The following is a 16,154-nucleotide window of genomic DNA, read 5'->3' as shown; positions in this document are numbered from 1 at the left end:
AATAATAAATAATAAATGGTCGATTTTAGTTTCTGAGATATTCGTTTTTATTTTATCATTGCGTTATATTCTGCTGAAAAAAAAAATAAAATTAAATAAATATCGAACTCATTTTGAGTAAAAAAGAAAAATTTACAAATTTTACAAAGCAAATAGATAAGAACAAATAGTAAAGAGATAAAGATATAGTAAAAATCAGCGCCATCTATAATATCTGAGATGAAATAAATTTAGACATAGAGAATAAAGAATAAGAGAAAAAAAGAATAGAATAAAAATTAATATTAACGCCATCTCTTGAGTATTATCTTCTTTTAAACAGATAGAAAGATAGAATAGGAATTGCGCCATTTTTTGAATTAAAATATCTTTTCAAAAATCCTCAAGAGATGGCGCTAGTTTTAGATTCTTATCCTATATTGTACTTCTCTAAAAATATTATTTTCAAAACTAAAGAGATGGCGCTGATAATTAATTCTTATCTATCTTTATCTTTCTCCTATTATTTACTATCTTTATCTATACTTGTCTTTTAAAATTATATATCAAGAGACAGATATCTGATTAACTTTCTTGTCTTCTTTGCCTAATCTATTGATTAAAAATTTTAATAAAGTCTATTCGATTCAATTTTTACATGTTATAAATATATTATTTACATATGTTTACTTAAAAAATTGATATACAAAAATATTGGTCGATTATTTATTAAGTTTACATTAGATGAAGGAAGGAAAGAATAGAATGGAGGCGTGATGAAAATAGAATAATTTATTTCTATCTCATTTTGTTTAATTACATTTATAAAAATATAAATAACGTGCTTTCCTTAAAATTATTCACTAATTTTCATCTGAAATATTAAATGTTAGGTCTATACTTCGTCCGAAGTATGAAGTTAATTCGTGATTGTCTTCGTTGTAGAGACTGTGGTGTCATGACCTACCGTCTTACTAATCCTCATTCAAGTGACAGCATATAGGGAAGCCCTATGTACATCTATAGTACGTTTGTACTATGTGGAACATAATGACTTGCAATCGCTACTGCATACGGTTTTTCATTCGAAAACAAAAGAATCCTTTGTTACTTTACTATTAATCTTGTCGAAATGAAGCATTATATCTGATTTGTAATTTTAAAATAGGATTTTCAATGTACGATCATTTCATTTAAAATTAAATACAAATTGTTTTATGGAAAATAATTTATTCGGATGATGTACATTTGATTGAAAATGCTTTTGTAAATCTGTTATGAGAGATAATTTTAATTTAATTTTTGATAAAATTAGTAAATGATGAATAAATTAAATTTATTAGATTTTTTTAAATTTATTGAAATTTTTTAATAATTATCATTCAATAGAAATCTCGTTTTTTTGAATTTCTAAACTTACATAATATACAATTCATTTATATTGTTAGATTATTATGTATTTTAATACATAACATTTTGTATATTAATTTTAATTTAGATAATTTTAAAAGAGTACCTATATGATGTTACTTTGTCATATTTATTAAATTCACGACAGCTGTTAAATTTTCTGTCCTTTGTTAAATTTTATCATCATTTAATAAATTTGTATTATTGTTAATAAAGATATTCTTTAAAACGCAAAATAGTGTGCATTTAAAATTATGAGTAAGATAGTTATGAAAATATAAGATAAACATAGATGGAATGAAACGTAATAAAAAATTTCGCATACATTTATTCACGAACAATATTTTTGTAACAATAGCAAAAAAAACTTTACTACTACTTGTTTATCATTTTCATCTCCATAAACTCTGTTTCAAATATTGAAACAACAAAATCGATATTTCCTTCGAAGCATATATTTGCAACAAAAGTTTTAGTGACCTATATTTTCACTAGTCCATTTATAACGCGTATGAAGCGTGTAATTGTTATCGCTTCGTATATTTTAATCAAAAGTCATGGATGTATGTCACGTTAATTGATGCGTGGAATCTTTAATAAAAATTTAAAAAATATTCAGCAAATAATTGATGTGTATATATATATATGTATACATATATGTCATACATAGATAATTAAATTTAGTTAAAAATTTGTTTTTGTTTTGTTGGTAAATTTTATATTTTAATATTAATGCAATAAAATGACTTTATTTATTTTTTTTTGTTTTTGTTAAAAATTGATACATCCATTGAAAATGATTCATCTAAATATTATCTATCTAAATTAATTCTTTGACTTAAATCATTATTAAATACCATAAGATTTTATTTCAAATATCTCATCTCTCTAGTATTTCATTCATAGTATAAACCACGTTAATGAAATGCTTAATATTTAGCTACCGATATCATCGAATCGTACTAGCAATTCTAATAAACAATATGAAACGCTTGTATGCATAATTAATTATAAAAACATATCTGATGATCTGATGATAATCGATTTTCGATTGTTGAAGGTCATGAAATTTTGTGACATCACAGTGACTCATAAATTATAAAATTGAACGAACTTAACGCGTTACACATAATACGTGGATACCGATAAACCTGTTAAACATGTCATGATGAGATGAAAAGAATTATCATTGTTATAATATAATCACTGTTATAATATAATATCTCAAAAATAAGGTAATTTGAAACCATAAAATTTATATAAATTTGTTAAACTTTTAGATTTATTAAATATATGCATTCGGTATTTTACATTTTTTGACACAGTTGAAATTATTTGTAACGAATACTCCGATATTATTATAATTCATAATATTATAATATTTTAATTTCCTTTAAAATGATATTAAATTTATTTATACGTACAATAATAATTTTTATTATTTCAAAATTATATTTCGATATTTAATTTTCCAGCAGTAAAAATAAAATTAACTCTGGAAAAGATAACTGGAAACAATCTACATACCGATATTCAAGTAATATTCTACGCTGTCTTAGACTTGAACGTATTTCTTTATCGTATTAAAATAGGTTATATGAGAAACCCTTTACAGGGAACTGTGCTTGTGTGTTACGTTCCTGTTCCCGAGTCACTGCTAGGGGTGCTTGCCCTGCGGGTGAACTTAGACAGTAGGTTGCCGCCACGAAAGACGGTTTTAACGTCGATAGTCACTATTCGAATCGTTCAGTAACCCGAATGTCAGTCGATATCTGCAAACTCGATGGCCAGGATGGGAAGGTTCTTCCAATTCATGTGCCACAGGTATTTTGTTTTTCTTGCGTCTCCAAAATTTAATTGACAATTTAAAATTTTCGAAGGAAGTTGGAATTATTGAAATTTAAAAATTATTCCCACTCAAATAACGTGTAATGTATGAATTATATTTAATAAGTGTTATTATTTATACGTTATAAATAAATATGGAATTAATTGTTAATTTTTGTTGAAAAGATAAATTATGTATTTATCTTTTTATTCATTATTATGATTTCTAAGTTATAATCGAATTTTTAAATTTTTGTTTAAATTATTTTTTAGTTTTTCAAATGTGATTTAATATGTAATTTTATGATTACCTATGATTACATTATATTTTTTCTTATTAGTACGTGATCTACATTTAGCATTGATTGCAATTCTCTTTTTATTTTTTTGTTCTTATATTTTATACTATTTTTATGATATTAATGGTTTCTGAATAAAAATTTACTTATGATTTGTAATTTTTAATTTTCACAATTTCTATTTAATCTTGTTAACATTTGTAAGATCGTATGGAATGTCTCTTTTACTGTTTGTAGAACGTGAGTCTGTTGGAAACGTATCGTTACGTCATGGAAAATGCAGCAGGTTAGCCTCTTTTCTTTGACATAAATACTTTGAGCCTATATATTAATTATTACACAATATTTTAAATTAATTTTAATTATATTTTCATTTTTTTTTAATTTAACATTAAACTTTATCATATTTAATGAAATTTAAAATATTCTTCATAAAATGTTTATAATTTAAACAATAATATTATAATAATATTTTAATCCAATAATATTGTCCTACATAATATTGTCTTTGAATTTTTTATTTTTTAGATTCCAGAGTAGCAGATTGGATGTTAATGAGTAGTCCGTTTCCATTGTTAGGAATTATATTTCTTTATTTGCTTTTTGTTCTTCGTCTTGGCCCATTGTGGATGAAATATCGAAAACCGTACAATTTAAACAAGATCATGATTTGTTACAATATTTTTATGTCAACCGCCAGTGGAACTGTATTTTATGGGGTGAGTCATTCACATCAGATCGGATCATTATTTTTTAAAAATTTACACTACTTGAAACAATTAATATATTTTTGCATTTCAAGTTGCTAACGTCCGCCACGAAATTTTCTCTTGGATGCGAACCTCATATCGTTATGAATGATCCTAAATCTTATCGTGTAAGTACCAAAGGCATTAAAGAAACGCAAATATCGATATTACGAGGGTTGTTTCGTACTTAATAGATGGCTCGATGGATGTGGAGGCTCTTAATGTTGAAAGTCCTCGAGTTGAGCGACACCATCATCTTCGTTCTAAGGAAAAAATACAACCAAGCATCTTTTCTTCACATTTATCACCACACGTCGACCGTTCTTCTTGCTTGGATAGCGTGCAAATTTGTCCCAGGTAAATCTACGAAATAAATTTTGTTTCTTTCTTTTCCAAGTCTAAATTTAATTGTAATAAAATTATATTCTATATTTTTATAATTATTTATCATATCACAAGTTAAATCTCTTATAATTTTCCAACGATTTCACGATACTTAAGTAGACTATTTAATTTAAAAATATTTCACTACATTAAGATATCTCGAACGAAGCTTTTCATTCTAATCCAGCCAACATATATCCTCCACCAACTTTAAAACACTTTCGATAGGCACTTTGGAAAAAAAAAAAACCCTATCTCTGAATTAAATTGCGCCGCGATGTATCAAATTTACCTATTACCCCTATACAAAATGGACACGATATATAAAACTAAAGCGACCGCGTATTTCGAGGGAATTTCCAACGGTCGTAAATAAAATTCCCTTTCTCCTGTTTCCCAAAATCCATTGGCCGTTTCCCAATGTAACTTTGCCCGTTCGTAACTATTCACCATCTCACTTTGAAACGTGTTAAAACGGTTCGTTGTGTTATTTACAGGTGGTATGTGGCCGTTCACGATTATGCCAAACTGCATCGTGCACGTGATTATGTACACCTATTATCTGCTCGCCTGCTTGGGCCCAGAAGTGCAAAAGAGGATCGCGCCTTGGAAACAATACATTACGGGTTTACAAATGGTACGTTCCCATTTTCTATCTGGCTGTGCTATCTGCCACGCTGCATACACATTGCCTGGAATGCATATATTGTGTCGGGGGAGGGTGTTGTTGGGTGTTGCACCCGGCGAATTGCCGTGCTGGGAGCGTTATTCGCTCATTTCACCGTGCACGGCCGCGTATCGCGTAATCGCAAAATTACATTCCCTGTCCAGCGCCGAATTTTTCCAACGTGAAATTGCTATTGACGCTCGGCCCTGGCCGATCGGTTACCGGGGATCGGTTAAGTAAATTAATCCATGTATAAGCGAATAACGCGTAGAAAATATTCGTTCCGCGCGTCTATTCGGCTGTTCGATCGTTTGTGAAATTGACAGACAGGAAAATGGTGATGGCGCGTAGTAGGAGTAAGAAATTTCACGGACGAGTATTTTAAGGATGTGAAATTAGAATTAAATATGGAGGGAAAATTTATTAACAGTAATTTAATATATTTAATCATCATTTAACTTTAATAATAATTTGTTATAACTTGACAATATTTTTCAATGTTAGATTAGAAATTTTTAAAGACAGAATACTTGAAAGTGTTAAGGAAGAGGGGACTCGATAAACAATGCAATTGCAATTTTTCACGATGACCAGATGTTTTGTAAGTATAATTTTTAACTTGTTCGTATTATTGGTAACAATAAGAAATCTTCTTGAAGATCGATTACTTGTACTTGTTCAAGAGAAAAATAATTACGTTATTTGGTGCAATATTTGCAGAAAAAATGAAATATTCGTTCAAAGATGTATGTCCTTTTCGAAAAAGGATTGACCATTCGATGGGGTGATAAAGAATTCAATATGTTCCACGCGGACCAATTTTTACAGTTACAGTGAAATTATTTTTTATGCTTTCACTGGCGTGGCAAGGATCGCGGATGAAATGCGCGCAGTCGTAAAATATAAACGTCAAAAAGGTGTACGGCAGCAACGTTTTTCGGGGATAACGAAGCACCGGAAATAAATCATGTTTCCGGTGAAAAACTTTTTGTTCCATCTCAGAACTTATCACATAACTTGTTTAAAGCAATTTCACCGGAATAAATCTAATGTTTCGTTTCTAAGATTTTCGAATCGTTGAAAGGATTAAAATTGCATAATAAATTTTTTTGAATCTACTTATCTATATAGCTTTCACATTTGGCTCAGCCGCAAGAATTTAATGCTCTTCTGGAATTCTATTGTTGAAACTGATCTTTGCAATAGTATCGTGAATACATTTTCCAAATTCCAAACTGTCTCTCCATAAATTTATTTGAAAATTTTCATTCCGATGAAACCACTGATTTTGCATCGCTCATGAGTCTTGCTAGAACTTTTTGATAAAATATTAGATTCAATATATTACTATTAAATGAATACATATCGTTAATATTTTTAGAGATTTTTCTTAAGAGTCAAAGGATTAATGTTCATGTAATTTAAACAGAAGAAATTCTAATTCTTCTAATTTTAAGTTTTTTGGTTTGATTGAATAATATTGAATTTAACAAATTTGATTTGTAATTAAAATTTCAGTTAATCACACTTGGATTAGTTTTTTATCTTACTTTGTTATGAATACAAATTATTTTGAATTGTGAAAAAATTATTCAAATTTAATGGTAAAACTCATGAATATAATATTATTTATAATTATCTCCATAAAATTTATTAATTGTCGTGAAATTTTATATCATCATCATCAGAATGAAGTTATAAATATGAAATTTTCTAAACATTCTCATTTCAAAACAATATTAACAATTAGATCATTGGGCATCCAATGATTGCATTGAAAATTTCATTCTGAAGTGTCTGAAATTCACGAATCGCAAGATGAATAAAAAAAGCATTGTTCGAGCATTTTGGAAAACAATGAAATATCGGCGCACGCCTTCAATCTCCATCGTTAAGAGGTGCAATATGTTTTAGTCGACGAGTACGAAACAAAAATGCATATATCAGGCATGTACAGGATGTACCAAATTCGTTGGAGAAAAATATTATTAATAAATTTTAATAAACTTTGATAAATTTTAATAAATCCTAATGATTAATGAAAATTAGTCCAATCACTTGTTTAAATATATTATTATTGCAAGAATATGAAATGAAGCATGTAAAGCATTGTTTTTTTTTTGAACAAATTTTTGAACAAATTATAGAAAAATAATATGAATCCAAATTAAAATTGAATAATATCGTTTAAAGTTTATTTTCCAAATTGTAGCCAGACTTTCATCCACATTTCATCTTCAAAATTAAATTATTTACAACTTAAAAAATAACAAATATACGTACAACTTTTTTGCTCGTTTGGTCCCTTAAATTTTCTCACACTCTATACAGATACTCATACTCAAAACTTTCTCCTTATCTTTTTTACACACCCTATATACGTGTTTTTCGTTTAGCGTGCATATTGGCTCGCATTTGGCTTGCCTAACTCGATAACCGGATTTTCGCGCAGGAGGTTGAAAGGGTCGTAAGTGCCTGATGTGGAATTACACGTGTACCGGTGGTGATTCGATTTGCGTTTCGAATCCCGACAGGAAACAACGAGAAGAGGGGCTAACGCTGGTTTTTAATTAAATTATCCGTCGGCAGGGAACTTTTATTTCTCCGTGAGGTATCTACAGGACGATTTATCGGGTTACGCGGCCGTTTAATTTCGAGTTTCGAACGTTTCACGGACGCGTAACGAGTGGAAGTCAAGGCTTCGACCAAAGAGAATCTCGACAAGTTAGATTTAGAGGTCCATTTTAAGTAGAACCGCGAAGAGATTTCATTAAACTCCGTTGTACGTGAATAATGTTGTTCGATATCATTATACGTCTTGTTATAATTATTCTTTTGGATTTCTTTCCGTGAATTTTTGATCAGACGAATGAACAGATTTTTGATCAAAACTCAATTTACGTCCGGTTTATTTTAATAATTTTACGAATTAGTAATTTTTTTGCGTATAATTATGAGAGATTAACATTTGTTGAAAGTCATAATTTATTTTGATGGATTTAATCCTTAATTTCTTGAGTCGTAAAGATTATTTTATAATTTAAATAGATATTTGAATGCATATATCAAGTTATTTATTTATTAATATTTATTTGAACAGTATTCGTATTTTCTTTTTTTTTTAAACGAAAAATTTGTTTCAATGAAATAATATAAAGTGGAAAATATTTTCTTGTATGGTTTCAGATCCAGTTTATTATTATGATATGTTATACGTTTCAAACTTTGTTGCCTTCGTGTGAACCAAATCGAAAACCGATAGCCTATATCTATATGTCGCAGATCCTTATCATGTTTGGTATGTTTTGCGACTATTACAAGAAATCATATCTCAGAAAAAAGATGAAGTAATAATGATTCAAAGAGGATCAGAAAAGTCGAGGTAAGTAAAAGTTTTAATTTTCAATCGAATAATAATTAATCTTTTATTAAATTAAAACGAATTTATTTCTCCTAAAAGAACACGTTTCGTTATCTATAAATTTTACTTATTATTCTCCAAATGAAATTACATATCATAAACGTAGATTGGAAGCATTATATTAATAATACGAAATTATAATTATCTAAAAATATCTGGTGATTTCAATCACATTAAAATTTTCTCCATTAAAGATTTTAATTAATTACTTCTTTAATTTTATATCCATAAATCCATCAACTTCCTATTCAAATATTATAATAATCGTTTCATTCGTATGCATTAATAGGTGATTTCGGATTACACATTGTGTAAATGCTACCATGAAAATCCAGTAGAGTCCAACCATTGTGACCGCGCGATATGCTTCATCCTGGAGGGCGTATCTCTCTACACAGTGATAATTCCATGAAAAATCGGAATGGAACGATCGTGAATGCTTGATAAAATGCGGTTGGTGGAACACATTAGAAAGACACGCATCAGGAAGCAAGCATGGGGCATGATACAAGGGTAAAATTCTCGTATCCGAGTCAGCTCGCATTTTTGCTCGCGGGGATGCTTTTAGTCGATCCTCTATTCTTTTCTTTTTTTTTATTTTTTTTTTATTTTATTTTATTTTATTTCTTCGTTTTCCCTTTCTCTCTCTTTCATCAGTGTCCTCTCGAAACGAAACACATATTACATTTCGTTCCGTATCGATACAGCGGTAGCACACGCGACACGATCGTGACTGTGATTTTATTAAAATCCAGCAAATAGTGGATCGACGTTAACGTTCGTTCCACACTTTCACGGAATATTTTATTCTTTCGTTTGTAGTTTTGCAAATTCCCCCCCCCCTTTTTTTTTCTTTTCTTTTATTTTAGAAATGTAAAATGATGAGGCATTAACTTCTTGAGGGATGAATTTATCAAAATCGATAAAAAATTATTATTTCTTTTTTTTTTTTTTAATAACACATTCATATTGTTCATTTACTATGAATCGGTGTAAGTAAGAATCGTTAAGTTGTTAATTTTTAAATAACTAAGCTTTTTTGATGTGATGATGCATTATTTAATTTTTACACTTGAATTTATTAGTTAAATATTTTGTTCGAATAAATCCACGCGAGGTAAACGTTCAAATAAAGAAAATTAAGTATTAATTATAGTTATAGTTATACGCTATATAAGTTTTGGATTTTACTTATACAACGAACTTATATTTTACACATATATTGGAATAACAAACTGAAATGTTTGTATAATAAAGGTTATTAAATTTAAATATTTCGGTGTTGAGTTGAATAATAAAATAAAATTTTCCATAAAATAATGAGATGATTTCAGAACATAATATCATAGAAATGTTTTATCATAGTTTTTATAAATTATTTTTAATTGAATTTAAACTAAATAATCAACTAAGGGAAGTTGATTATTTTATATTAGAGTACAACTTTGATGAGTAAGTAGAAACAACTTACTTTAATTGTCAGACGTAGCTCGTAATTAAATAACAAGGATTACAACTTCTTAAATATTAACAAGTACAATTTACAATTCTTGTTTCCATTAAAAGTTATTCAATTTGGTAAGAAAATATAAAATTTCTTAGGAACAATTTCATGTAAATTGTTTAAATAAATTTTTATTCATTCCTTTTGGGGTAAGAGAAACTTTTCTTAATAGTAATTTAAATACTTTCCATGTAGATGCCATTAGAAAGTTCAACGGGTAGTCTGTACCTTTAATCCAGTATCATTAATCAGCTTTTAATAATCCAACTTCATTAATCTTCATTCACTAATTGTCCAAACTTCATTAATAATTAATTTGTAAAATATTTCTATATCAGATTTTAATAATCAAACTTCATTAGTCAAATTTGTAAAATATCCTGTTGTATTTTTATTTTCCAAATACTTATTTTCTTTACACATTAATTATATCTATACAAGTTCTATAATGCTCAATAGTCTTCAAAATTGAACAGTGGAGCTACGATATATCAATCTGAAAGTATTGATATTCTTTTTAATGATCATTTTGACTTACGTTTAATTGCTACAACTTTAATGAATTTCTAATTTCAAAGAGTATACATATATTGTCGACACAAAATATCATCTAAATTCTAAATTAAATTTACCATAAACAATTTTGTACGACTTATTTGAAATTATTTATCTCGCCGGAGTCAAAAACCAATATAACTTTTCCACCATCACAATATATCTTTTAATGGATATTTTATACGCATCTATCCTATATGAGCTTGCATCCCCTCTTACAGACACGTGTGCCTAAAGGGATGACATTACAGAAACGTTTTCCTGGCCGACCGAAATTAGCATAGAGGATTACCGTGTCTGTGGCTTAAAGTCGACACGCATGGTTGCACGCCGATAAGAGTTTATTAACGCTGGGTATATTTATCTTGCAATTTCGACCGACGCGAAACCCTTTACCCTCCCCTCGACTTTCCCTCTCAGGATTCAGGAGGTAAGCTGGTCCAAAGAGCTATCTATAATATATGTATGCGTATACAATTTGTTAAAGATGATGAATTGTTTCGATTATAATAATTTAATTTTCTATAATGTTTCGTTCAATGAAAATAATTTTATATGTTAATAATTATTGTGAGAACGGCTTGAAAATACGATAAGAAAATTATATCAGACTTAGAGATAAAAAAAGAAAACGGAAAAAAAGCTTCTTAAGAATTTAAAATATTTAAAAGATATGGAAGAAAGAAGAATATGCAAATGTTTCTTTAAATTGTCTAATTTCTTTAAAAGCGTTAATTAAATAAATTGCTCTAAAAAGCTAGCTCAAAAAGTGCAACGATCGTACAATTGCCTTCCGTTTGCAAAAACATGAGGGGAACTTCTCGTTTTATTCCACTTTGTAACGCTTTAACAGAGAATCGCTATTCCTTTTACTGAATTAGTAATATTAAAGAGTCCGCGAGTGCATTACTTTTGCCTTGAAGTATTAAACGAGAGCACCCTCTATAGTTGCATGCAATACTTACAAGCAGCGAAAGAAAAAGGGGAAAAGTGGATCTTTTCGTCTGAAATATATGACCATGCTGCCTTTCTTTTACTAGGCGAATTCATTTTTTAAACTTCATGGAGGTTTGTTTCAAAACGTTGCAAAGGTTTTGTCGTGCTATAATTTTTGCGATTTGAAAATTTCAAACAGTCTGTGGAGTCATTTTTTTTCGAAGAATAATGTTAGCAATGTTCGCCTATAGTTGGACTGTTTCACAATTTCAGCCAATTTTTAAATTTCTCTTATAAAAACTTATATATGAGTATGGTTTCCCCTATTTTTCGGATAAGTTTTAAAATTTTTCGTTCCTTCTTGAATTTTTTAACTTTAATTTTAATTACAACGATTAGATTAAATTTATTAAATTTATATAATATTATAAACAAATAATAACAAGTAATAATAAGTATAGAATAAATTAAATAACGTAAATATTTTTTATACTCATCAAGTTAAATTGAAAATATTAAAATATTTAAAATACAATTCTTATTATAATTGTCATACAATAGAAACGTTATTATAACAGAACATATATATATATATCGCAAAATTGCATATCTAACAAAAATCTGTTTCACTATCGAAGAATGCAAATGGCTGTATGAGGTATAATGGCTATGAGAGATATACGATTACACCAAGCGATTCGAACGAGGTTTCGAATCATCCTATTGCCCCATAGAAACGGAAGTTGGCTGCGCTCTGACTCGTTGTATCCGCCAAACGTATGTATGCGTTTGGCCGGTATTTAAGCAAGCAGTTACGTTGCACAGTGTGGCCTTGCAATATGGAATCGGTACTTTGTCTTATAAATTTCGCGATATTGGCTCTGCTGCAGAAGAATCACGGCCATGCGCGTCCCGCCAATAATGAGTCCGAGAAGAGAAATTAAAATTTTCGACTGATAAAAAACGATGTCGTTCCTAGTCTGCGCGATGCAATTGTACGGCAGCTGGTCTAGTCATACAGATACAATTCATATCTCGCAAAAAAATAGGAAATGGACAAATGATTTTTATCAACGAGTTTAATAACGAGATTGGAGGATTGGAGAACACTTGAAGATTTTAATCAGAATAAAAAGCAATGAATATGTAGTTGAAATTTATAAAATATAGTCACGATAAAAGTGACTTTTAAATAAGATTAAATTGTGAATTGTAAATTTTGTAAGCTAAACGCAATAAGAAAGATATTTATGACTTATATACATACGTGTATGAAACTATAAGATGTCACAACGTCGTTTGGTCAGAAGCACACTTGGCGATAGCATGCTGGAATTTAATAACCATCGTGCTCCAACTTGAACCCGTTTAGAATTTAATACTAATTTAAAAGAGATTAGTTCTGTATCCAGCTCTAGACAAGGATCACTACCCTCTCAACCGACCCCCTTCCTACGTCCCGGGGTGAATTTTAGGAGCAGCAACCGGGCACAGAAGCCCGTGTTCCCATGGGGGAAGCGGCTTAATTAATTGAGCTTAATTTAAATTTAATTTAATTTTCCCTGTATTCATTCCCTTTCTCACTCTTTCTTTCTCTTTCTTTCTCTCTCTCTCTCCTCTTCCTTTCTCAATTATATTCATAGACACGTGTGTTTCCCGTCTTTGAATATCTTTTAAATAAGTAACAGGTTATTACAATTAATTAATATTTGTACGATAAAATTGGCGGGAGGAATATGATCAAGTGCATCAAATTTTAACAAATATGTATAAACCGAGTAACTTGTTCTATATGTAATCTTGTTCGAGATTATTTTCAAGACTCGATTATGCAAGGATTAGATCACATAGATAGTTATTTATTGGAAAATTTAAAAGTGTGTAAAAATGTTAATATTGAACTATTTAACTTTTATGTGAAATATTTTTTAGTATTTTTGAAAATTCAAACTTTCCAGCATCCATAAGCAGTAAGCAGTCTCTTCGAGCAATTGTAATTACTCTTCTTTAACCTAGATTGGAATTCCTTCCTTAAACTTTGAGCAAAGGCTATACAGGTGCAATAAACAATTAAACATTTGTCTTGAATTCATAAATTTATAACCATCGTAAATTTCGATGATCGAAATACCATAGTACGAGTACGAAAAGAAATCGGTTAAAACAAATAAAACTTTGGAATACTTTACATCCTACGCACGAAACTTTCTTTTAAATATTATTCCCTACAACCAGGACAAAATCCTAAGAACAGATGCTATCACTTTCAAAGTTAAAATCACTCAATATGGAAGAATTGTTTTTTCCACAAACGAATCCCCCTCCCCCTCCCCCCCACCCTGTAAAGCCTCACAATACATTCCATCCCTCTTTCGAGTTTCTGTATCTCGAGTCGGGGGACGGCGGGGGAGAAAAAAGTTTGAAACGAGCGCGGGCATCGAATGATTTACCTCGAATGTAAATCATTTCTTCTCGAGGCACGCGGTTCTCCACGATTCCGCGCGAATTTCGAGGAAACGATTCGTATCTCGTTCGTCCCACTTAGCTCGTTGGATATCGAATACCTCCCTCCCCCACGTACCAACTTTTCACTCCCCTTTTCCTCGCCACGGCCACGAGACTCCTCCCTTTTTCCGCGCGGAGGAATTCATCTCGGTGGAGAACTTTCAGTTTTGTTCTTCTCCCTTCCACCGAGTGATTGCTCGTCCGCGGGGAGGAGGGAAGAGGGGAACCGATTTCGAAGGAAAACTTTGAATATTTACAGGTAGGGCGCGCGCGTACCGACATTCTCGAGGGCACCCTTTAAAATTTATTAGCGAATATCGATGAAATTCCACGAGAAGGGAGGGGGGAAATCGCCGCGCGGATAGAAAAATCTCGCTCGAGACTATGTTTTGCGGGAAGGGGTTTGGTCGGTGGGGAAGTTTATTGAATCTTGAAAGGAGAGATGCAAAGGGAAATTGTCGTGGCTCTACTTACATGGGTTCGCTATTGGAAAATTGAGGTGGCGGAGACATGAATTTTTAACTGATTTCGGTTCATCTTAATATTGCTTGTCTACGAGGAAAATGTGAGAAAGGAATCAATAATAATACGAAATGCAATATTTTACAATAAAATAATATAAACACGGATAAGTGTAGTAAATCATTAAAAAGAAATAGTGGTAGATAAAAAAAAAGATTTCGTACCCCACTTTTCGCTAATTATCTTTAAATTTTTTTTAGATTTTCTTCAAAATTTGTGAACATTCGTCGACACGAAAATTCGAGCCGAGGAAATAGAATCAACAATCCTAAAAGGTCGAGAGAAAAATTCGAAGTTAAATTTTCCAGAACGTGAAAGATTCTTCAGTTTCTTATGCAGATTGTGTACAATTTATACAGGGCCAGTTTTGTAATTCTAACGAACACAAACATGGCATTAATTCTTTCATGCAGCAACCCAGCCATTTTCTCCCGCGGCTCCCCCCCGGTTAGAAACAGACACATTGTCCTTTTAATATGCGGCGGAATAAAACATCATTCGGTTAGGCGAACTTCCCCGCATTTTTTCCCCGCTCGACTTTTACATATAGAGAGCTGAATATTCATCAGTAAAGTACGATGAGAAAGTTCAATCTGCAAGAAGTGGACGGCCGACTTCGTTAGGGTGTTCCCTCTTCCCGGTTCAAAGTTTCAGCCTTGACTGGAGCCACGGATAAACTTTGATAAGGTAATATTGTTACCGCTACCTCTGACAAACGAATACCTTTCTACTTTGCCGAGAAGCATGCCCGATGTCATTTCGAAATGGATCAGGTATAAAATTAAAAAAATTGTGATAAATAAATAAAATGTAAAAAAAAGAAATGAACAAGAAAATTGTCAAAATGAAACGAAATTCGAAGCGTTCGAATCAAAAATATTTTCTTCTCGATTGTTTAAAGAAATCCATCTGTGAATTAAGAGAAAAGAAAAACGTGGGTAAAAGCCTGAGAAAATGCAATATCTGATCAAGCATAGTTTCCTCAGCAGTTGGTTAAATTACAACGTAACAATTCGTAGCCAAGATAAACGGATTACGAGCGTGTACGTGCATCGAATTGAAATTAATTCGGTTGCAGAGAGAAAGAGAGAGAGAGAGAGAGAGAGAGAGAGAGAGAGAGAGAGAGAGAGAGAGAAGGAACGAAGGCGTTTCGTAAAAAGTGAGGAGAAAAGAAAAAGGACAATATTAGAGGAAGAAAATAGTAGAGGGAAGAAAAAAAGAAGAAGAATTAAAGAAGACTCTCGCCTTATCCCTTCTTTGTTGTTTGCATCGGATGGCCAGTCTCAGAATGGAAAAAGGAGTGGAAATGGGGACGAGGTAGCTAATGAGGAAGAGCCAAGATAATGTCGTATAAGTAACTGGTAAAGTAGACGGTAGTAGATGATAAAGTAGTGTT

The 16,154-nt window shown here is 30.7% G+C and overlaps 1 protein-coding gene across 1 annotated transcript; it reads left to right on the top strand.

The window, feature by feature from the left end:
* Positions 1-3,037: 3,037 nt before the first annotated feature.
* LOC100863679 (very long chain fatty acid elongase 7) lies at positions 3,038-10,008 on the top strand. Its single transcript, XM_003691524.4, has 8 exons — positions 3,038-3,213; positions 3,753-3,801; positions 4,044-4,234; positions 4,318-4,392; positions 4,459-4,621; positions 5,146-5,285; positions 8,502-8,697; positions 9,026-10,008. The coding sequence occupies exons 1-7, from the start codon at positions 3,148-3,150 to the stop codon at positions 8,664-8,666; spliced, it is 849 nt and encodes a 282-aa protein (XP_003691572.1). The 5' UTR covers positions 3,038-3,147; the 3' UTR covers positions 8,667-8,697; positions 9,026-10,008.
* Positions 10,009-16,154: the final 6,146 nt, after the last annotated feature.

This window comes from Apis florea, unplaced genomic scaffold (assembly GCF_048593485.1).
Source record: "Apis florea isolate Af1SG1 unplaced genomic scaffold, ASM4859348v1 contig_3764_pilon, whole genome shotgun sequence".
Taxonomy (NCBI): Eukaryota; Metazoa; Arthropoda; class Insecta; order Hymenoptera; family Apidae; genus Apis; species Apis florea.
The sequence above is the reverse complement of the archived record's forward strand: the minus strand, read 5'-3'. Positions and strand labels throughout refer to the sequence as shown.

What these genes read in the sequence shown, in the direction of transcription:
- LOC100863679 (XM_003691524.4), top strand. Translation starts at nt 3,148, where the DNA reads ATGTCAGTCGATATCTGCAAACTCGATGGCCAGGATGGGAAGGTTCTT. An exon ending in ATGATCCTAAATCTTATCGT is followed by an intron (nt 4,393 to 4,458) that starts GTAAGTACCAAA and finishes CGTACTTAATAG; the next exon opens with ATGGCTCGATGGATGTGGAG. An exon ending in AGCGTGCAAATTTGTCCCAG is followed by an intron (nt 4,622 to 5,145) that starts GTAAATCTACGA and finishes TGTTATTTACAG; the next exon opens with GTGGTATGTGGCCGTTCACG.